Source organism: Alosa sapidissima, chromosome 11, assembly GCF_018492685.1.
Source record: "Alosa sapidissima isolate fAloSap1 chromosome 11, fAloSap1.pri, whole genome shotgun sequence".
Lineage (NCBI taxonomy): Eukaryota > Metazoa > Chordata > Actinopteri > Clupeiformes > Clupeidae > Alosa > Alosa sapidissima.
Window position 1 is genome coordinate 36,497,633 of NC_055967.1, and position 22,905 is coordinate 36,520,537.

General features: G+C 41.7%; 1 protein-coding gene across 2 annotated transcripts; it reads left to right on the plus strand.

The window, feature by feature from the left end:
• The first annotated feature begins 186 nt into the window (after window positions 1-186).
• Window positions 187-22,273, plus strand: ticrr (TopBP1-interacting, checkpoint, and replication regulator). 2 transcript variants are annotated; one of them, XM_042110855.1, is made up of 22 exons: window positions 187-1,464; window positions 1,560-1,821; window positions 2,055-2,275; window positions 2,459-2,708; window positions 3,208-3,349; window positions 6,018-6,154; window positions 6,868-7,065; window positions 7,435-7,580; window positions 7,789-7,883; window positions 8,506-8,599; window positions 8,713-8,795; window positions 8,947-9,168; window positions 9,571-9,667; window positions 9,774-9,855; window positions 9,960-10,100; window positions 10,250-10,340; window positions 10,419-10,477; window positions 10,630-10,767; window positions 12,079-12,230; window positions 13,491-15,816; window positions 16,498-16,626; window positions 21,882-22,273. In XM_042110855.1, the coding sequence occupies exons 1-22, from the start codon at window positions 781-783 to the stop codon at window positions 21,977-21,979; spliced, it is 5,847 nt and encodes a 1,948-aa protein (XP_041966789.1). In that variant the 5' UTR covers window positions 187-780; the 3' UTR covers window positions 21,980-22,273. The 2 variants fall into 2 exon arrangements, with proteins under 2 accessions (XP_041966789.1, XP_041966788.1); XM_042110854.1 differs by having other exon boundaries at window positions 188-1,464; window positions 7,783-7,883.
• Window positions 22,274-22,905: the final 632 nt, after the last annotated feature.

Consider the following 22,905-nt stretch of genomic DNA (forward strand, 5'->3'; position numbering starts at 1 on the left):
TGATTGCTGTTAGCTTGTTGTTCTTTGGCGTGGTGCATAGACGAAGCAAGCAAAATTGATTTAAATGTTTTAAAACCTTCACGCTTGGCACATGACTCCAGAGTGGTCCAATGAAATGCGCTCCTGTAGACGCGGACGCAGTGATCACTTGATTGATAGTACGTGAAGCCAGTGAGAGCTTTTGCTGTAAAATTGGATCCAATGAGGCGCAAAGGGTAGGGACTTCAGTTTTGAAGCGCGAACAGTTTGAGGGCAGGGGAAAATGGCGAATTTGAACTTAGCGTAACATTTTACTTATTGCGGTTTTATTTCAGAGCTTTCGTTTTACATTTTGTACGTAGTGGTACAGTATTTATGGGAGTTTTGTTTGTTTTACAAGAAGACCATTCACTTTGACTGTTACATGTCAACAAAGGGAAGCAGCAAAGTTGTTTTTTCCAAAACAACGCTTACTAGCTAACTAGCGGGACTAAGTTAGCCAACGTTAATTTCTGACCTGTGTCAGATACGACGAGGTGATATTCGCTGTCAGCCAGAAATATTTGCATGCTAACGTAACCTTTGGAAATTTGCTAACTATATCAATATGATAAATATGGTAATGAGCTAGCCCGTTTAACTGGGTAGAAGGGATAGCTTCTAGGGTAACCTTCGGAAAGTTGTTCCGATTACAAAATGCTTCGCTTATTCACTGACGAGATAGGTTGTCTGGCTAACGTTAACTAGTTTAGTTATTAGGAAATCAAATTTGAGTGCTTCTTATTAGGTTGGCGGGCCAATATGGCCTCGCATAATGTGGTTTTTGTCATCGACGTTGATCAGCAAACAGAGTTTACAATAGACAGCAGCAGTGTCATTCCGCATCCATTGAAACAATGGATCCTGAGGATTTTACTGTGTTTTGGAAACAAATATGGCATCGAAAAAGTGCGATGGGGATACAAATTCTTTTATTCTCGGGTTCCTCGGAGTACTAACTTGATTGCAAGAGGCTCTGATCTCAAAGAAATTACAGAAAAGTCGTTTGATGATTTTGAGTCGGAATTCTCATCCAAATTCGATGGAAAGGCAGCGACATTGCCTCGTGCCCACCAGAAACTTCGGACCACCCCTGCTGCTGCGGTCCAGAACGCGACGAAAGAAGCTTTGCTTGATTTTCAGTGGGACAGGCCCGACATCACCTCACCAACTAAGCTCATACTGCGCCCCAAAAGGGCAAGTCATTTTGGAAGAGCAACAGCATCACCAGACGATGAACTGTCAAACCAAGGCAACAATGTGTTGTTTGTACTCACCCGTTGTCCACATTCACAAGCTGACATGGAGGACTTTGTTTTCCCCCGTGGCAATAACAGTAGTGGACTTAAAGACATGTCTGACCATATTCTACCTAAAGGGCTGCAAGACATACTTCTGCAACGTCGAGTTGTATTGCATTGGATTGACACTACAGCATATTGCCAGGTAAGTGATGCGTGTTGTTCATGTTTCCTAGCACAATTCCAAATCTATACGATCAGTCAGTGACGGCTTTGTGACCACTGTTTGTGCGGTTATAGGCAGTACACTGTGAGGATAACCTCGGAAGTGACATAATAAGTGATGCTTTGAGACAAATGGGTGGCAGTGTGGTGCCCATGGATACCTTGCACTCCGCCTGCTACCCAAACCGCCAGGAGGGCCCACCGCAAGGATGCCCACCTGCTGGTGAAGGCAGAGCCGTCTTTCCACTGGACTCCAGCATCAGCTACATCTTCAGCTCTCAGAAGCTGCATTCTCTCTCCTTCCCATTAGTTGGAGGGGTTCTCCGGTGGGGTCAAGGTAAACTAGATTTTTCATCCGTGTGTGTATAAGAATATCTTTCCTTGCGTAATCACTATGGACTCATTTGTATGTATGTGTACATATTTGTTATGTTTGTTCAGATGAACATGTATGTATGTGTACATATTTGATATGTTTGTTCAGATGAAAATGTATGTCTGTGTACATATTTGTTATGTTTGTTCAGATGAAAATGTATGTATGTGTACATATTTGTTATGTTTGTTTAGATGAAAATGCACGCACTGGCAGTGTGTCCCTGAAGCCGATGTCCAGTAGGCAGTCTTTGCTCTCGGCACCAGTGGTGATCACGCTGAGAGCTTTGTTGCATAACTGGGACTCACACATTGTGGAGCAAGTTGTTACAGAGAGTTGGATGTTACAGGCTACAGATGATCAGCCTGATTTTAGCCACCTTATGAAGGAGATTTTATCTCAAGGGATTCACATGGTAAATAGCCTACATTGTTAAGAGTTAACTTGCATAAGGATTATGTGTACCATCAGCCACAGGTTTTGAATTGTTGATAATTTTCTCAGTTCAAAATGTATTTTAGTCCATATTTCTTTTAAAGGTATGGGACTTGGAGGTGTTATTTGAAATAATGTGTGTATAATTGCGTACGCTTTTCAGGTGGCAGATGTCAGTTGTGGAGGCCTGACACACTCGGCCGTGCTCTCGCCTCTGTCGACCCACACCGCTATTCTAAGCGTCCTGCGGCCTCCGATGGTCCTGGGCAGTGAGTATGTGACCCCTGACCTGCGTGTGACCCCTGACCTGGCCTCCACGGTGTGTGATGAGGAGCTTGCGGACCTGCCGGATGTGGTCAGCAGCGTGCTGAGCGTGGTGTACGACCTCATGAAGGATGAAGACCGTTGTGATGGTGAGGCTAAGGCTAGTTTATATTAGGGATCGACCGATATGGATTTTTTAATGCCGATACCGATTTTTTTCCATCAGCCTTAGCCGATGACCGATACAGCCGATACAGAGGAGTCCATGATTTTCAAAAGGAATTGCACATTTTGATTGGTCTGACCACAGGACCTTTTTCCACTTAACCTTAGTCCTTTTTACAATGAGCTCAGGTCTAGATAATTTCTGTATCATACAGAAACATGGAATTCAGCATGGAATTGTCCAATTTGTCATTTTCAACATTTGATGTGTTGTTTATGTCCTTTTTGCAGCTAAATATGGATTTACGAGATTTGCAGATTATCACATTCCGTTTTTATTTGCATTTCACACAACGTTCCAACTTTTTCTGATTTGGGGTTGTATAAACAGCCAAAGGGAGCACAGCTGCATGTAAATAGTGAAGTTGTTTAGCTGCTTATTAAGAAATGTCGCATATTCCTGATTGTTGCCTCTTCCTACAGAGAAAGTAAACGGCCAGATCCCTGACTGGGCCAACCAGGAGCTCAGACATAGGTCCAGCTCTGTTTCGACGGGGTTGGTGGAATACTGGTTTCCAGAGTCTGATGAATCGGGGGTCAGTGCAAACCTGATGGAGTCAATGAGGTAACTGTCCTTTCTTATAAACACTCTATGTTAGGGTTGGGCGATATCCCCTTAATTGACGATGTGTACATTAAAACATTGCGATGGATGATGATATTGTGCGTGGGGGGGTGCGTATCTGTACAGAAATAAATGAAACATTTTCTACATAAAATTACATAGCCATAGCCTACAGTTACACAGAATATTATACACACCGTGTATAGGGATGCACGATATATCGGCGGCCGATATATTATTAGCCGATAAGGGAAAAAATTAAAATATTATTATCGGTCCGATAACAGAATTCTGGCCGATTATTTGCGCTGATATTTTTTAAAGTCCTAATATAGGCCTACGTAAGGTCCGTCTGGCTACACTGAGCTAGCCTATTTGAGCTTGATTGACTACTTTTTCCTCAATATAATGTTAGCGGTGTGAATGTATTTCACCACTCTCTGTATTTCAAAATCTGTGGCGTTCATTTGGAAATCTGTGCATCTCAAAATCCTCGTGAATGATCCGCCATTTAACCTTAACAGAGCGGAGCTCAGCCCTATCTAGAGCCGTCTCGTGCTGGTGTGTTTGCACTTTACCGCGCTGGTCGGGGAAACGAATAAACAAACTCGTTAGTGGGACGAGTACATAAGTAGGCCTAGTTCTAAGTTGTGTTTTAGTATTATATTTGCATTACTTTAGCTTGGGTTTTGTATTATTACCTAGAAATATGCTAACCATTCGTGCTTCAGTTCCAGACAGGTCATCATAATAAGTTATTAAAACCTTCGGGGCTAACGCCTTTCATTTCTGCTGCAGCAGGTTGTGCGCAACAGAGTAGACGGACATAAGATACAGTCTGAGGAGTTGCAGCTTTATTCAGTTACCCGCAGTTGAAACTAAACCTAAGTTTCCCTCACAAACTCTGATTTGGTCGCTATACTGTAGCTTATTCCAGGCTGAGTCGTTTATGAGCGTTTAGTCCTAAATGAAAACGATTCAAACTCTCTAGCCACTCAACTCGCAATTCACTGACGTTAGGTTTACTTAAAGGAGCCACACATACTGTAGGGCTAGGCTACTGTTATGTTGTTTACTGCCGTACTATTGAGGACTATTATGAGTTCTGTCCATTGGTGGTACAGTAGGTAAAATTACTGCAATAAAATTATGCTTATTAAATGCTTTCCCCAAATCACTTTTCACAATTTTTTTTCAAGAGTGATATTATCGGTTATCGAATCGGTATCGGCCACAACAAACCAATAAATATCGGTTATTGTTATCGGCCCTAAAATTCCATATCGGTGCATCTCTAACCGTGTATGGCCTAATGAAAGTGGACAGCTAAGAGACATAGGCTACCGAAGTGGTGTTGAAGATCTGCTCCAGTGAAATCAGCATAAAAAAGATGGACAGACAACCAATCTAAAAACTTGCGTGCACACCAACCAGTGGAATATTCAACATTGCCAGCCTTAGCAAAGAAGCTACTACAGATAGATAGATAGATAGATAGATAGATATTTTATTGATCCCCAAGGGGAAATTCAAGGAAAGTGCTCGAAAGTCGAACCCGGGCCGCCTGGGTGAAAACCAGGAATCCTAACCGCTAGACCATATGGGTACTGCTACTATAGTGTTCACTCATCTAAAATCAAATCAGTACCTCATACGCATCTCGTACCACGTTATTACCGGCCATGCCGACTATGAGCAGGGGCAGCGGAAAGTGAAAGTAATGGGCTGCGATCGCACAGTCCAGGCTACTGGAGGCAGGACGCAGCAAACAACTTTAACAAATAACAAATCCCGACGCAGCGAACAACTTTTACAAATAACGAATCCCGATTTCCACTCTCCTGCTGTCTTGGGCTTTTGCCAAATGCACGAAATACAAGCCTTACAGTGAAAGGTGGTGGCCTTCTGATCCTATAACTCTAACAAAAGAAATGCTTCTTTTAACACGGTGGAGAAGAGTGCATTTGCCGTTTCAGTGCTGCAGCCTCGGAAAAATAGTATATCTATGTACAGCGTGAGACGTAAAAAAAAGGCAATATCCATGTCACAGTCAGGATATCATATTTGAATAAGACAGTAGTTTCACATAGATAGCCTGAGTCCTTTGACCTCTCTGGTTGACCGTCTTTAAAATACCCCGCACATGCATCAGTTCTAGGCTCAATTTAATTTCAAGGGAAAAGTTTTTTATGTTTTAGCCAGTGTTTAAGCAGGATCTATAGAATAAGTGTTTATGTTTTAGCCAGTGTTTAAGCAGGGTCTATAGAATTATGCGTGTCTGGCTTGTGGTGGCGTGGCATCACAGTGGTTGCTTCCCATCGTGATGACATCGTCCATCGGCCCAACCCTACTCCTTGTACGCATTGTACAATTTAAAGATGTAGACTGCTATTTGGTTCCAGTTTTGCGAAAGGTTGTTTATATTTGAGCATACTGTAGCAGGTTTTCAAATGACGCCCTTCAATGCCGTGCTCCTGCAGCTCCATGCTGATTGGCTCAGAGGGTACAGTGCAGCGCTCTTTACAAACGCCGTGGAGCATTTCACTGAATTTGACAAGAACTGTATCGGACAAGAATTGTGGGCTGCACCTTTAATCACGACTGTGTAAATAATATAAAATACGTTTTTCAGTCTAAATGCTTCAGTTGTGTGTTGATGCGTCCCCAGGCTGCTCCATGCTGCTCCAGACGAGGCAGAGCTCGAGGAGGGAGAAGAGCTGTCAGGGCCTCAGCAAGAGCTGTTCAGCGGCCTGTCTGAACTCTACCAGAGCAGCACTTCAGAAGGCCACCTGAAGGGCAAGAAACGTACGTACTGTACTCCAACGGTCCAGCTGGCACCATCCACGGCCTCTTGTGTTTTATGCTGTCTTCAGTGTGACACATTTGTGCTCGTTGAGAATGACCTTGTGGTCAAAAATCTCCAGGCACACTCAGGTGTGAGAAATCACTGCAGGTTTATTCACGATACCGGGAGCAGGTCACTAGCAACAGCACGTTCCAGTAACAGTAGGGCAACTTCCAGTAAGTTCTGTAGGGCAATGCCCCACCTTATACATGTTAGTTACATCGTGGTAATACAAATCACATGAGCACAATGGTCTTTTCCAAAACTCCTCATACATAGTAATACAACAATACATGGACACTTCTTGGATATAGCATGTGATCCACACACCATACGCAAGTCATGTGGCTACTCCAAATATGTAAGATAATTGGTTAATACAATACATCCTTCAGCATTTTCTTGCCATTGTATGCTAATATTGCTAATATTCCTAATATTACTGCCTCAGGCATAATACCCTTAACTTGGGACAAAAGGGGTCGCATGATCTTTATTAGCAAGTCGTGACATTGAGAGAGCAAATGACGGACAAAGCAAAGTTGATGCACAGTATCAAATGTATAGAAAAGCATACACATAATATAAGAAAATGTAATGTTAATCACCTCTATGTAATAAATGTCGATTAGCCCATCTGAAACGTTGAGTCATTGTGCTGTGTGTCCTGTAGGTGGCGCCCAGCGCACGCCGGTGAGGCAGAAGATGAAGACGATGAGCCGCTCGCTGCAGATGCTGAACTTCGCTCGGCTGAACGTGAAGGCCCAGAAGAGCTGCTCAGACCCCGAGCCCCTGGGGGGCGGGAAAGGGCTGGAGAAGACGGGTAAACGGCAGTCAGGGGACCAGGCGAAGGCCAGCTCTGGCGCCATGCGTGAGTGCCTCTGCTACATACTCGCTACGGTGACATGCCACACGCCTCACAGAGTAGGGTTTGTATACAGGGGGAAAAAGATTAAGTGTGTGTGTGTTTAAGTAACGTAAAGTCATGCGAGAATAAAGGCTTTTTATTTAATCCTCATGAGTGCCGCCTCAGACTTTGTTTGGAAATGTTTCATGATATAAATCTGTATGCAGATTCTTGTAACAGGCGAATGATTAGTCAGTCCAATATCAGTAATGTCAGTCTATTATCAACACTTGTACGTTATTCCCTCTGTTGCAAAACTATTATTGAAAAGATTGTAAAATATTATGCCATTTTACAGTCACTGTGATTAACGCAGTCGTTTCTTCATGACAGACTTTAAGAGTGAAGCTGAGCTGCTCTCGCAGCTGAAGTCCCGTTATCATAAGGCAGTAGAGGAGAGGCATTGCCCTCTCAGCTCCGTGGTGCAGAGTCTGCTGGGAATGGTGAAAACATTCTTGAAATCCACAAATTCTTCCGAGGTAAGAGATTTTGCTGCAAGGTCACGATACAGTCAGGCAAATAATGAGTGGAGCTTTGAATGAGTTGATAAAGATCAAATCAAACATGGTATGTCATAGTGGATTATTGGAAATGTGCTGTTGATGGCAGGAAAGTTGAACGATGTTGACGGTGACAGATTTTGCAACCATTTGTGTCATCGTTTTGTCACTTGCTTGGCAGGAACAGACGTCAACTTTAATTGAGAAGAGCCTCTTAAAATCAAGTCAATCTGTTCGGCAGCTCTATGGAAATGATTCAGATACTGAGGGCAAAGTCAGAGAGTAAGTGCCTTTATATCCTCACGGCTTCAGCCTGTTTGTAATTCTCATAATTGCTCCCTTAGTTCACCCCACATCAAAACACTTTTCATCAGATGAAACTGCGTGCATATCCAATTTGAGTTCTCAGTGCCTCTGCTCCACAATGTGCCCGATAAAGTAATGTCTCCAGAATGTGCCCGATAAAGTAATGTCTCCAGAATGTGCCCGATAAAGTAATGTCTCCGATAACGTAATGTCCCACAATGTGCCCGATAACGTAATGTCCCACAATGTGCCCGATAACGTAATGTCCCACAATGTGCCCGATAAAGTAATGTAACAGAATGTGCCCGATAACGTAATGTCCCAGAATGTGCCCGATAAAGTAATGTAACAAAAATGTGCCTGATAACGTAATGTAACAGAATGTGCCCGATAAAGTAATGTAACAGCAAAATTGCAATAGTCTCATGTTCCAGTTTTGGGGCCCAAATATAAGGTGCATAATACATAATTTTTTTGTTTGGTTGTATTAAATGTAAAACATCATAGGTAGGATGAAAACATGATCTTTGTTAGTTTTGACAAGATGGGTTTGTCTAAGCAGAAGATCTAAATGTAGTAAAAATGCACTGTCCTACAGGTGTCAGTTGCAGGCAGCACTTAGGGTGGAGCTCTGCCAACAGATGTCTTCCAATCCAGAAAACAGTGACCGTTTGGAAGAGATGGTGGAAGAGGTATATTGATTGATTTGAAGAAAAATGGTCTGTCAAACAATTATGGGCAAATTCAATTATCTGACCATTATAAGGTTTCATGTGTTTCAACTGTGTTTCTGCTTTTCTCTCAGGTTACTGATATGTTGCGGATTATCTCCTTGACCAGAGATCCTGTCTATCTGGCCAAGTTCATGCAGGATGAGCTGTTGCCACTGTAAGCCCTCTTGTCTTTCCCCATTATCACTGCACATAGCCCTGATGCAGACCCATGGTTGCCTAACTAGTTGCCTAACAAATTTCCCTCACGGGATCAAAAGAGTATATATATATACACTTAACTCTGCCTTCTCTGCCCTCATACACAGGTACCTGACAGCCATTCCTCGCATCCTTGCGGATGTATATAACAGCCTTGGTACCCAGCTGCCGGAGGTGCTGGTTGCTGTGCTGCCGTCTGACTTCTTCAGTGATGAGTCTGTGCAGAAGGACAGTGTGTCTCCCGCGCCCTCCTCTGTGTCTGCCATGCAGAATTCGGCTTCCGGAGAACGCCTTGATGAGCTGCGCAATCGCTCCGCACGCAAGAAAAGGTGTGTGTGTGTGTGTGTGTGTGTGTTTGTTTGCACACTCCCTGCGTTTCTGATTCTGTAGATGGTTCACTTTTGAATGTAACAGTATTATTCTTTACTGTTAATAGTTTGAATGGCTACATTTAGTATTGTGTTGACTGTGCTCATGAATCAGTTTCATACTGCAGCATGTACAGTATGTTAACGTCACAGTCTCACAAAATTACTTGCTAATAGATCTCTTTGGTTTTGGGCCCCCTCGCACCTAGTTTGCCAAACGCAAGTCATAACTAAAATCACTAAAAACGTGTTTAGTGATTTTTATTTATGAAAAACAGAGTTAACATGAATACTGCTGAATGCAAGGGGTCTTAGGAACATGAGGAACTTTGAAATATTTTAATTTGTTTTTTCCTCTTCCAGAAGTGGAATGCTTACACGACATCGAAGCCTGACTGAGGCATCTCAGACTCTCCGTCAAATTGAAATGCCCCGAAAATCTACCAGGGTGGTGAAAGAGGTCTATAATGATTCTGAATTTGACATGTAACTGCAACTTATAATGCCTGTCATGTATGTGTGTAAAAGTTGTGTATATATCAACATGTCCCTTGCTCTCTTTACAGACCAAACCAAAACCAAAGTTGAGTATCTCTGTTGAGAAAACAAACCTTGAACAACCACCACCTAAAAAGCAAGAAGTACAAGGTGAAAAAGTTTATTTACTCGTAATTCTTATCGACTCCTTTGGTTATCGTTTCAGTTTTGTTTTTGTTGTTGTAATGTTCAATTTTGGGCTGTGTGTTGCACAGAAGTAACAAAAGTGCGCAGAAACCTCTTCAATCAAGAGACGTTCTCACCAACCAAAAAGTCCAAAATGCCCCGAAGTCATTCTGTGTCAGCTGTGGAGGGACTGAGGAAACGAAAACGCTCACAGTTGACTGAAAACAGCGGTAAATTTCACATATGAATGAAAACACATGTGTGTCCATGATGACATACTGTAATCTACCTAATTTTGTGAAATATGAACAAACTTATTACTTGTCCATGAGAACATGAACTACAGTACATAATTTTGTAATTTTTTGTGTACTTTTAGATCATCATTCTCTCTTAACAAAGAAAGTGACCGAGACGCCTTTACACAAGCAGGTTTCCAATAGATTACTACAAAGACAGATGACTGGCAGGTAAGTCATGCTTTATTTGATTTATTCGTGTTTGGAAGTCTGATGTGGCTGTTTTACAGAAGTGATTTGTTTGTGCAGGAGGTCAGGAGAGAGTGATGTGAGCATCGTGGAAGAGTCACCAGTTAAACCACCAGCAGGTAACACACACCTTCCAAGATGCTAATGGATAAACCAATTTCAACCATTGCAATGACATTGTATTTAAAAACAGAAAAAGGTTGTGTGCTGTTCAGCTGTTGCTTTATATCTATTTCTGAGTATTTTATTTTTCCCCCATTTTCATTGCCAGACGTGAGGAGAAGTCCCAGGATTAAGAGCCTAACCCGGAGGCATTCCAGTGTGTTCTATTCTAACTCTCAACCACGTTCCAGAAACTTGGACCGAGTTCTCTCCTCGTCCCAACTCTGCAGTAGTGAAGGCCGCATAGGTGAGCAGAGATGACTGTACATCAAAGGTGTTAGAATGCGCTACAAAATTCTGTGGAAAAACCCAAACGGTGCAGGCTACATGGGTGATATACACTGACTGGCCACTTTATAAGGTACACCGTACTAGTACCCTTCTTCACCTTCAGAACTGGCCACTTTATAAGGTACACCGTACTAGTACCCTTCTTCACCTTCAGAACTCCCTTAAACTCAAGAGGCTGGAAACATTCCTCAGATTCTGGTTCATATCGACTTGATGGCACCATGCTGTTGCAGATGTGTCGGCTGTGCATCCATGATTACTGTGCATCCATGTCTCCTGTTACATCACATCCTGTTACACCACATCCCAGTGCATCCATGATGCAGGTCTCCTGTTACACCACATCCTGTTACACCACATCCCAAAGGTGCTCTATTAGCACTTTTCCACTGACGGGAAACAATTCTGTTCTCATTTGCGAACCAACGTTGGACCGTTCGGAGCATTCGACCAAACAAAAACCGGTTCAGAATGTAGTATTTTGGCTTTCAGGCTGGTTGAACCAAAAAATAGTTATTCCTGCGAACCAGCATGTCACACTACCATTCAGAGAGAAGGCTAAAAGCATGAGTTTTTTTTTTATTATTATTTATTTATTTATTTAAAAATTTTTTATATATATATATTTTTTTTATTTATTTTTTTTTTTTTTTTTATTATTATTATTCCGTATCAACTGTTGCCATGAGTAAACAAAACTAGTCAACTAACATTACTCTGGAGGCGTTATAGCATTATAGCTAATAAAGTCGTCTTTCTAGCATTTTTACGGGACCACTGTCATATCTCCTGTTAATGCATATCATTAACTCTTTATGCATGCAACACTCTCTGTAGATGACACATCCTTGGTTCCTTTCATAACTGGTGGAAATGCAGGCTGGTTTACTAGATACCATAGCACCGAGATTCAAAAAAACAGAACCGAACGGCTAAAAGAATGTGTTGGGATTGGCTGGATATCTGTATTAATGAGCAGTTGAACATGTGTACCTAATAAAGTGCTCAGTTAGTGTATCAGTTGGCGCTCAATTAGTTGGTGAAAGGCCTCTTTTTCCAATGATTAGTCAACCCACTCTGTTATTACATGACTAGCCATAATTTAACTGAAATTGTTTTAATCCATTTAGTTTAGTAGGAGAAATTTTGACCATACAATACACATACAGATATAATTTTTTCTCAGTGGTCAGAAAAAAGGAGAAACTTTGCATTGGTTTTATTTTCCTTCAAGCTGAACAGGAATATGTTTTTTTCTTGCTACTAGGAAGTATTAGTGTTGGTGCAGTGAAATCTCCTGTGCGACTGCTCTTTGGTGCCGCCAAGTCCCCTGAAAGACCCGCTACGTCCTCGGAATCCACTGGTGTTAGAAGCAGCCGGAGATTCCTAATTGGGTCGACTGAGTCTGATGTCTTTGAGGTAAAATCACAATTGTCATTTTAGAAACATAAACACTATACTACAAATCTTCCATATATGGTATGTGTCCCTTCAATCATCACTCCACAAAGGTTGAGTATGGGAGGTTGGTTATGGGACTCTGTACTTTTAATGGTACTGACCGAATGATGTCATTACTATGGAATACTGATTCACATTAAATCAACCGGTGCCAACTTAATGGTACTTACTGGTACCAGAGGAGAATGCATCTGGGAGAGACCAGTACACACCCACTGCAGATGTAATATATTTTTGGCCATTACATCCTGCCGTAGTTTTTGTTTGTTGTTGTCGAAAGGTGCAATTGCTTTGTCAGATTAAGTTTGGCTAGTTGAGTTTTTTAGAACTGAACTCTGGTTGGAGGAGATTTTAAACTTAGAGTTTAAAACACTAGATGAATATGATTGCTGTGTCAAGACTTTCAGCTTTTTCAGGTTCAGCTGATACGGAGCTAAACTGTCTGGAAACAGGAACTACGATATCCTGACCATAATAATACATGAATGCCAGTAAGATCATGCCAAATATATGCTTTTAAAGGCCCTGGACAGACTAATTGTGCAATCAATTATTACATTCAAATTACACCCGCCAACAAATGATTGATTGAATGAATAAATGTATAACCGTTATTGTTAATGTTGTGTGGTGCTGGTTGATTTATTTTGCCACAATAATCCAACTGATTTTGGGATCCAGGTTTAATGTGTGTGACTTACTTTAGGTGTCACAATCAAACTTCACATTCGCTCATAATAGCCTATGCAGTGGGGAGTGCGCTATTTGCATCCTGCGTTTTATTGAGAAGATACAACCTACGAACACAATAAGAAAGGTTTCTTTAATTGGCATAAAACACTGTCCTGCTGTTTATACACAATGCGACTAATACATATGAAATTACTGTAAATGACTTTTTTCCATCACTTAATTGTGACCCTGCATTTGAGTAACACATAGTGGAAATAAGATATAGCACAGCATTCTGTTAAGCAGCAAATTTGGATATGTGCAGGAAGTAGACCTTTTTCAAAATATAACATTTTATTGGACTAAATTTGGTAGGTCCACCAATTTCTTTAGTCACCAGGAGAAAAGTACAGAAAAAAGTATCATTGGGTACTGATATCGGTTGAAAAGGTACCTAACCTTACACTCCACTGATTCAGAGATCAAATGCAGAGCAATATAATAAAATGTTCTCAACTTATCAAATGTTCTTTGTTACTTCTCCAGAGTCCCAATAAGACGCCAAGAAAATCTCCATATAAAACACCAACCAAATCTCCTCATAAGCTGCCTGCATCAGTCATGGGAAGTGGAACGCCAAGAAAATCTCCATATAAAACACCAACCAAATCTCCTCATAAGCTGCCTCCGTCAGTCATGGGAAGTGGAACGCCAAGAACCCTACGCTCCTCCACCATGGCCTTGGGCTCTGTAGGCTCTCGGAGACTGGGCACACAAGGAGCGAACAGACGGACCATGCGGGGGAGCCCTTGCAGATCCCCGGCTCAGCGGGAGCCGCTTTTGCAAACCCCGAAGAAGAGCCCACTGAAAGGAATTCTTAGAACTCCAGTGAAAAAAGACAGTCCGCTGAAAGGACTTGTTCGGACCCCAGGAAAAGGGATTCTTAGAACCCCAGTGAAAAAAGACAGCCCACTGAAAGGACTTGTTCGGACCCCAGGAAAAGGGATTCTTAAAACCCCAGTGAAAACCCTGCTTGACTGTATCTCCCCTGGTGGTGCCCAGATGTTTCAGAGCCCCAGCATCAGAACACCAAAAAAGAGTGTCACTTGGTCTCCCTCGCCTAGGAAACTGCAGGCAGAGGCAGTCCAGTCACCTTTCAAAGTTCCAGAATCTCCATGCTATCCCACTCGAATATCACCAAGGTTACTGACACCAGTTAAGTTTTGTAGCCCATCAAAGAGTGTAAGACATGGATCAAATGTTTTCAAGACACCAGAAAAATCACCTCAGCGAATCAATCAAACTTCCCCAGTAATACCACTGCAAAACTCACCTAGACGTGCTCTTAGGAACCTGCGCACTCCTGTAAAAGATGTCCAAGCAGTAGAAGAACTGACAACCTCTGGAGTCCAAAATTCTGCAAAGTCTCCGTCTACACCAAAGACCCCAACCTTGATTTCAGGGCCAACCCACTGCATGCTGACACGCTCCTCAAGGACGCCACTGAAGGACTCTCCTCATCAGTCTCCTAACCACACACTGGCGACGCCAGACAAAACAAATGTAACCTCAGACAAATCGGATACCATACTGCAAAGAACTCCTGAGAACATTTCGTGTAATAGTGACAATGTTACCCAGGGGAGGCAATACAATCTCCGAAGATCACCCCATGAACGTTTACCTTTACAAAACAATGAAGGAAGCCCCAAAACCTTGAAAAAAGGCCTAAAATCTCGGTATGATCCTGGCCAGTCAGCTGAAAGAGGAGTACAGGATGGCTCTTCCTCAGACTCACAGCACTTAGACTCATCTCAGTTCAGTGCAGTCACAACTGAGGATGAGAGCATGGACATTGCTGAGGCCTCTATAGTGAAAACGCAGCTCACGGGTGGGCTTAAAATGAACATTTCCTTTTCCAGGAAGTCGTCCAAGTCCTCAGATGTCTTTGAGTTTGCAGGCTCACAGAAGACTGAGTCTGGTGCCACCACGCCCTCACAAAAATATGGTTTCCGTCAAACTCCAGACCGCCGACAGAGAGAGGCGGCAGCCCGTCTTGGTTACTCTACATCACCTCCCAAGTTCTCAACCCCACGAGCCTCAAAAGCTCAGCAGAAGACCGCCAACACTTCTAACACCCTCACTTATCAAGTAGAGCTGGAGATGCAGACTTCTGGCCTTCCCAAGCTCAGATTTAAGCGCACAGACTCTTTTGGTGGTGGAGATGCCTTTGGCGATGGTATGGCTAAAGTGGCCTCTCCCAATGTTAGGTTTTCCAAAACGACTCGAGTTGAAAGTCCTTTGACGCACTGCGGTAAACACCGTGATCCCAGCTGCCGCTCCCCCTCACTGTGCCCCCGTGGCACCCCCGCCAAAGGCACGCCGGGGAAGGCGAGCATACAGACGTACATATGTCAGTCCTACACACCCACACACACCCCAGGTGGCACACCGTCCCCAACGCCCGCAGCTGAGCCGATTCCCTGGACCCCATCCCCACAGAGTCGGGGGCGGTGTACCCCGGACAGCCTGAACAGTTGGCCCCGCAAGAAAAGAGTTGGAGTTGTGAGCAACAAGGACCAAGGCATATGGGGGCAACCTTTACTGGAGGAGATGGAGGAACTTGAGGACCCAGACTTGGACGGAGTGTTCAGGTTGCAGGAGGTGGAGGAGTGCAAGGACCTTGGCTTTACGTCCAGGCTTAGGAAGACGAGTGTGGAACCATCTCCTGCTAAAGGGCTGGCTAATGTCCCACTTGACCAAGCTGAAGATATGGACTGGACAGAGGCTTTGGTCCCACAGTTTGATGCCAAAGATGCTCTAAGATGTGATGATATTCCATGGCTGTCTGGAAAAGATTCTATAAGTGCAGGTGAGATTCTTAAACATTTAAAGGTATGCTATGAAGTTTCAGGTATTTTTGGCGATTGTAGAGCTCCCCCTAGAGTTGCGATATATTTATATTTTACTCTGCCGTTGTAAATAGCCTACTTCTTGTGGCTTGTTCCCCCTGTACACAATGAAAATGCTTTTGTTGTGGAGGCAAAGGATTAACAACACACAAAAACTATCTCCAAAGAGCTATATATTCTGACAAGGTAATGTTTCATGATTCTCGCGAGATGTCTTCGGTCGACTATTGTTGAAGTCGCATGGCTGGTTCCCTTGTTAGCAACTCGCTACGGCTATGCTGTATGGCTATGCTAGGTGAACGATTCCCCTAATGCAAGTCCATCAAATTGGCTTCGTAAAGGTTATATTAAGGTGAAAGTCTTGTATAGTGCACCTTTAAACTAATGGGATGTAGTTTGCAATGGAAGAGTCAGTGGCTATCTGTAGCCATAATCATTGCAATTATATTTATTGGTTACTAACTAAATTAATGGACACAGTGGATGCACATTGTACATTGTAGCTATGAGTACATTGTACTTTTGTCTTGCTAAAGCAATTGCAAAATTGATTTAAGTAGAAGTGAGCAAGCACATTTAGCAATAAAATAAGTTAGTTAGGTTGTGATCTTGTTAACCATCTTTATTGTTTCCCTCTTCAGTAGTGACTCCTCCCAGCTCCAAAGTAAAGAAGACCGTGTCTGCCAGTGGAATACTGGCTCTCACACAGTCCCCACTGTTATTCAAAGGCAAAACCTCGTCGACAGCCAAAAGAACTGCTGAAATGGAAGGTGAGTAAATGCTGTGTTGCTAGTATAAAGAGCACATGCTGATGGTGTACATGGAAAATGTAAAAAATGTAACTATTTAACAATGTGTGCAACAAGCTGCACTGTCGGTTAATAATAGTCTAGATAAGAGCAGTCATAAGATAAGTCATTATTGGGAAAATAAGTCCCGACAGGGCGAACCGGACCCTGATGCGCAGCGGAATGCTGCCAAAACGAAATATTAAACTCCTAACGATTAGTGCTGTCAGTTAAACGCGTTATTAACGGCGTTAACGTAAACCTATTTTAACGGTGTCAATTTTTTTATCGCGAGATTAACGTTCTTTTTTGTATAACAAACTTTCTAGTTTTTTCACATGCTGTTGCAACAACTAGTAACGTTAGAACAACTACAACACCACATCGGATCTAGCTAGACCGGAAACTAAACAATACGCACTGACGAATGGAATGGAACGTTGTATGTGCTGCATGTACACTCCCCCTTTTAGGGGAAGCCTGTGCTGCATCAAAGTAGGGAGCGAAAAGGGCTTATAGTAAACTTAATAAATCTTGAAACAAACGTGAATAAAAGGCACAAAATAAGGTTGGTGTAAGAGTTATCTGTGTGTTTACAGTATGGGATTAATGTGACCATGTTCCTATGTTTTGCTCTTTCAAGTTTACTAACAGGAGTGTCACGAATGTATCGATAGGCAGGCACAGTCAAACTGCCTGTGGCTGACTATAATTAAGTTCAGCAAGCTTAACTTTACATGTCATAACATCAACTAAACATAAGTCACACATTCATTCTATCACTTGTAATATGAACGTAGCCTATTTCCTACAACTAGGTGAGATAATTGGCTATGTTATACTGAAGTTCCCCAGTTAGCTAGCTAGCAAGCTAACCGTTTTGCATGAGATATTATGTTATTAAGTGTAGCTACATGCTAAATTTGTACAATACATGGGGTATTGCAAACGAATTAGGTTGGTAATGTACATAGTTTCGACATGAGTAAGTTACATAAACATAATTCTTCATAACTGCCGTGTTAGTAAAATGATTGAATGTCCTGTGAATTAATAGCTAGTCTTTCCCATTAGAATCAATGATATAATGTTAACCTGTTTTCCGCTAAAATGGGGCGTGATTCAGATTAAATGTATCTTCATGATGATGCACCATTAGTAGGCTACGTAAAGGCATGCTGCACACACTTGGTTGGGTTTACAAGCCAAAGAGTTGTAGCCTAGGCTGACGCATTAGTTGTGTGCCGCCAAAGATTTTTTCACCGTCACTTGTTCTGTTATCAATATTCCTCTTTGGCTGCTAGCTGCTACTATTTGCGATGCACTCTGCTTTCAACATTCATTTACATTAGATTCCATTCTTTTCAATACAACTCCGCACACCAGCATCGCACTTTGCCGCCGTGTAAATCACGATTCAGTTATATTTGGTCGATGCTGCTCCATAAAATCCATTGTTCATCCAGTGTTTGCCTGTTAAAAACTTCGGCGTTGGTGTGGCAAGTGACAGTGCACCATAGACTGTAGGCCTATAAAATGGCAATGCACTCATGTTGAAAAGTTCCTTATTTTCAACTAAACTCAAAGATAATGAATATAGTATGAATATAATATTTTCTGTTTGTTATGCCCTTTATAATGTGTGTAGGCCTACATTTTGTGCATGCACTTCTGCGGTAGCATTTATTTCAGTTTATATCAGCTATATTTCTGAAGAATATATTGTGTTGCCTCAGGTCTGCTGCCCATCTTTTGAAATTTGATTTGAAATAATTAAATAGACCTACGTCTTAAAGTTCAGTTAATAAAGTAACTTGCTTTGCTTTCATTTGAATCCCAATCAAGATACACAATAATTGCTTTATTGTTAATATGGACTCCTGGAAAGTTCAGAAATGCAAAATAATAGAATTTTAATCATATGATAAAATAATCAATCGTTACATTGCACCTTTTTTTTTAATTTATTTTTTTAAAGCTTCCTCACTTTGTGTTTTCGCTCAGTCTGCTGCCAACGTCAAAGTCACTGAGCTGAAGTGGGTGGGTCACCTTATCTGTCTGACTGTTTGTATATGATACAGTGCACGGCCCTTCAAACAATACACAGGTCTGATCTTAAATGTACCCCACCCCCACGCATGAAACCATTGCTGCCCCAGGCAGAGGTGATACATTGACTGCTGTGATTATCTGTCCAGAGACTGGTGCCAGAGTAGGGCCATGGCTGGATGTCACGTACCCACAGGATGTTACACACCTTGGGCCTTTGACCAAGAAGCCGTGACCACGTGCCGACTCCTGATAAAAAAATAACAAATCACATCCATCTGTGGCATTATGAATCCTATTTCTAAAAAATGTAATCGTTTGACAGCACTACTAACGATATGACTTTAGCCTACATGGCCTAGCCTATTTGTTACCGTTCATCGTGGCATTTGCTGAAACAAATAGTTCGCAAACAACACGCTGAACTTGAATCAAACATTCTTTAGAACACAGCAACAGTGATCAACCGTCTGCTTTCACTTTTGAATGAAGTTCCAGTCCTTGCGTAGGGATATGAAATGCCTGAATTAGAAGCACAAACTCCGTTGCCATTGACAGCGGTCATTATTTTTTTCAGAGGTCCTTTCCCAAGAAATAATGAACGCTAGAACTTTGGGAAATCCCAAATCCCATTCATTCATCCCATTCGAGCGTTCTACTTGCCTTGTTACATTACATTACATTTAGCAGACACTTCTTGACCAAAGTGACTTACATATGTCAGCTATATTACAAGGGATCACATTGTCCCCGGAGCAACCTGGGGTTAAGTGCCTTGCTCAAGGGCACAACGGTGGAAGCCGGGAATTGAACCGACAACTTTCAGGCTACTGCACACTAGCCCAGCTCCTTAACCACTACACTACCACCGCTATTTATTGCTAAATGTGCTTGCTCACTTCTACTTAAATCAATTTTGCAATTGCTTTAGCAAGACAAAAATACAATGTACTCATAGCTACAATGTACAATGTGCATCCACTGTGTCCATTAATTTAGTTAGTAACCAATAAATATAATTGCAATGATTATGGCTACAGATAGCCACTGACTCTTCCATGTGAAGAGCCGTGTAATAAAGATAAGATAAAATATACTTTAATGTCCCCCAGGGGGGAAATTTGTCTTGGGCTGCAGTCACTGTGTCACACACACTTACAACATACAGAGTATAGAAAAATATACACCGAGTATAGACAATACAAACATGCCACACATCATCCACAACAGACACAATAAAAAAAAACACACAAAAAGTGGAGGTAAAATTGTACAAGTAGGTAACATAGTCATTTGTTGCTGTTTAGCATCTTGAAACTTGGATTTAAACTGAACTGATAGATTACCATACCAGGTCTGCATGCTATAACGTATCACACTCTCTAAAATCATTTGGAAAAACAGAAAAAGGAGTTTGCTATTGACACCATACAGTCTTAGCCTTCTTAAAAAGTACATCCATTTGGGGCAGCCGTGGCCTACTGCTTAGCGCTTCAGACTTGTAACCGGAGGGTTGCCGGTTCGAACCCTGACCACGGCTGAAGTGCCCTTGAGCAAGGCACCTAACCCCTCACTGCTCCCCGAGCGCCACTGTTGTTGCAGGCAGCTCACTGTGCCAGGATTAGAGTGTGCTTCACCTCACTGTGTTCACTGTGTGCTGAGTGTGATTCACTAATTCATGGATTGGGATAAATGCAGAGACCAAATTTCCCTCACGGGATCAAAAGAGTGTATATATACTCATGCTCATACTTATATAGGGATCAAAAGAGTATATATACTCATGCTCATACTCATACACTTTGCTGCAACCTGGTCCAGTCATATGACTGCAGACCCCCTGTGACTGGTCTGAAAGGAACTTTGATATTTGATGTTGTTTTTAATATAAAGAGACAAAAGGAGACTTTTTGATCTTGATATGAAATGAATAACACTTGGTTAAGATTTTATTAGATAAGCAGTTTTTGCAGTGTAGCAGTACATTTGAAGTTATGTGAGTGGAGACACATAGATGGATGAACCACTAGAGGGTGCAATTGGGGGGAAAGTTTGTCTGGTTTGGTATAAGTGTTCTTGGTTCAATTTGATTTCAAAGATGTAGGGTCAAAGCTCAAGGTCACTGTAACCATGAAAGTCCTATTCTTGCGAACATGATGCCTCAAGAATGCCTTGAGGCATGTCCTTCATATTTTTTTTATTAGGGTCCATGTACAATTTTAAACATAAATGTTGCCATTTGATGCATAGTACCAAAGGTTAGCCACAGGCTAATTTACATCTGCAGTTCCCTGGCAGGGCACAATAAAAAAAAAACATACAAACATCAAGAATTTTTATAGCTTGCTTATATAATATATATATATATATATATATATATATATATTATCAACTCTATAATCTTTATATTACATGCCTCAGAATGCGCAGAAACATACCACCGCAACATGGCAATTCTAGTTTTTGCTCTAATCCCTGCATCACCTAGCCTGGAAAATCCAGACCCTGATAATCTAGAAAGATTAAGGGTCTGGCAAAGAACAATGTAATGGCCCAACTCGAGGGGCGGCAACAAGCATGCATTTAAACATCTCACTGCACGCAATTGGATAACACTAGACCATGTTTACTCTGAATTATTTCGGACTTCGACGCAATCGGATAACACTACGACCAATGTGTTCTGTCCTCCAACGTTGCAGCGCTGTCTTCATCAGTTTAGCTGGTTTCCCGGAATGTTGGGGTAAAAGTAACGTGCATCATTGCTCTTTGCCAGAGTGTCTCGCAGAGACAATTCCATTGTGTTCTCGCGAGAACTCTGGATTTCCAGGGTATGCATCACTCCTGTCTTAGCCAAAGTTATCATGCTAGCAAGCCTTTTAACTTTGATTGGCCAAAACTCCTTACTGCTGGTTTAAGTAGGTCATAGCAAATCATATTGTCTAAATATATATCTTACAGGAAATGGGAACTTTTAACACAAATAATGCTATAATGCTACAGCAATGAAAATAAAACTAGTTTTCAAACTGAAAAACCTCCAACAAAGTTTACGGTCATGAGTTTCTTCATGTTTTCACTACAGTAGGTGATTTCAGTATTTGTCTTTTATTCCAGGATTTTCAGCAAAAAAGAGTTTGGCTATTTCAGAATTTGTATTTATCCTTAATCACTTGTGTGTTCTCCAGATGAATCCCGCAAGAATGTTCTTTTTGAAGTGGACCAATCCCCTTTGAATCAGCCACGTCGCCGAAGAACCTACAGCAGGAAAAGATTGCTTGACTAATTTTTTGCTTCTTCAGCCTTAGCTGTCAGGTGTGTGACTGAATGGTTTGCAATGGCCTTTGTATTTCATGTAGTTGATTCTTTGAATATTTTCTCAAAAGGAAATCGTATTTATGTGCATTTTTACTTGTTTTATTGTTAAAGACCTCATCAAGTCTGTCTTTATAGATCAAGGTTGAATGACTCTTAATTTATTTTTCTTCTGTTTCAATATGGACTTTAAACTTGTATGTTCTTTTAAATGAAAAAGGTTTGTACATATGTTATATAATGTGTAAATTTAACAGAATATTTTAATAAAGACATCTTGAACCCCTGTTTTGTTGTAATGTTACTCTGTTACTTTTTTGTACAAATGAACAAAATATAAAGCAAATGAGGATCTGTTAGCAGGGCTTCCTAAATCCAATCTTACTTCCTTGACTTTGTTAATCAGTTTTAAATTCGTCATGCAGGTATTGTTTGAGAGGGTGTGGTGATTGAAGTGAACCTCTTTGGTACTCAGTCTCTTATCTGAAAGGCTTACAAACTGCAACTTCTACTGTTTATTTGGCATAATGTCCTCCAGTTGACAAAATCGCAAGGGAGTGAATGATTGAATCACATGTTTTGGCCCTTAATTGCTGTTTTATTTTGAATTGCATCTCTCACTTCGGATAGCAACCTTGTGAGGTTGCGAAATAGGATTCATAATGCCACAGATGGATGTGTTTTTTAAATTTTTTATCAGGAGTCGGCACGTGGTCACGCCTTCTTGGTCAAAGGCCCAAGGTGTGTAACATCCTGTGGGTACGTGACATCCAGCCATGGCCCTACTCTGGCACCAGTCTCTGGACAGATAATCACAGCAGTCAATGTATCACCTCTGCCTGGGGCAGCAATGGTTTCATGCGTGGGGGTGGGGTACATTTAAGATCAGACCTGTGT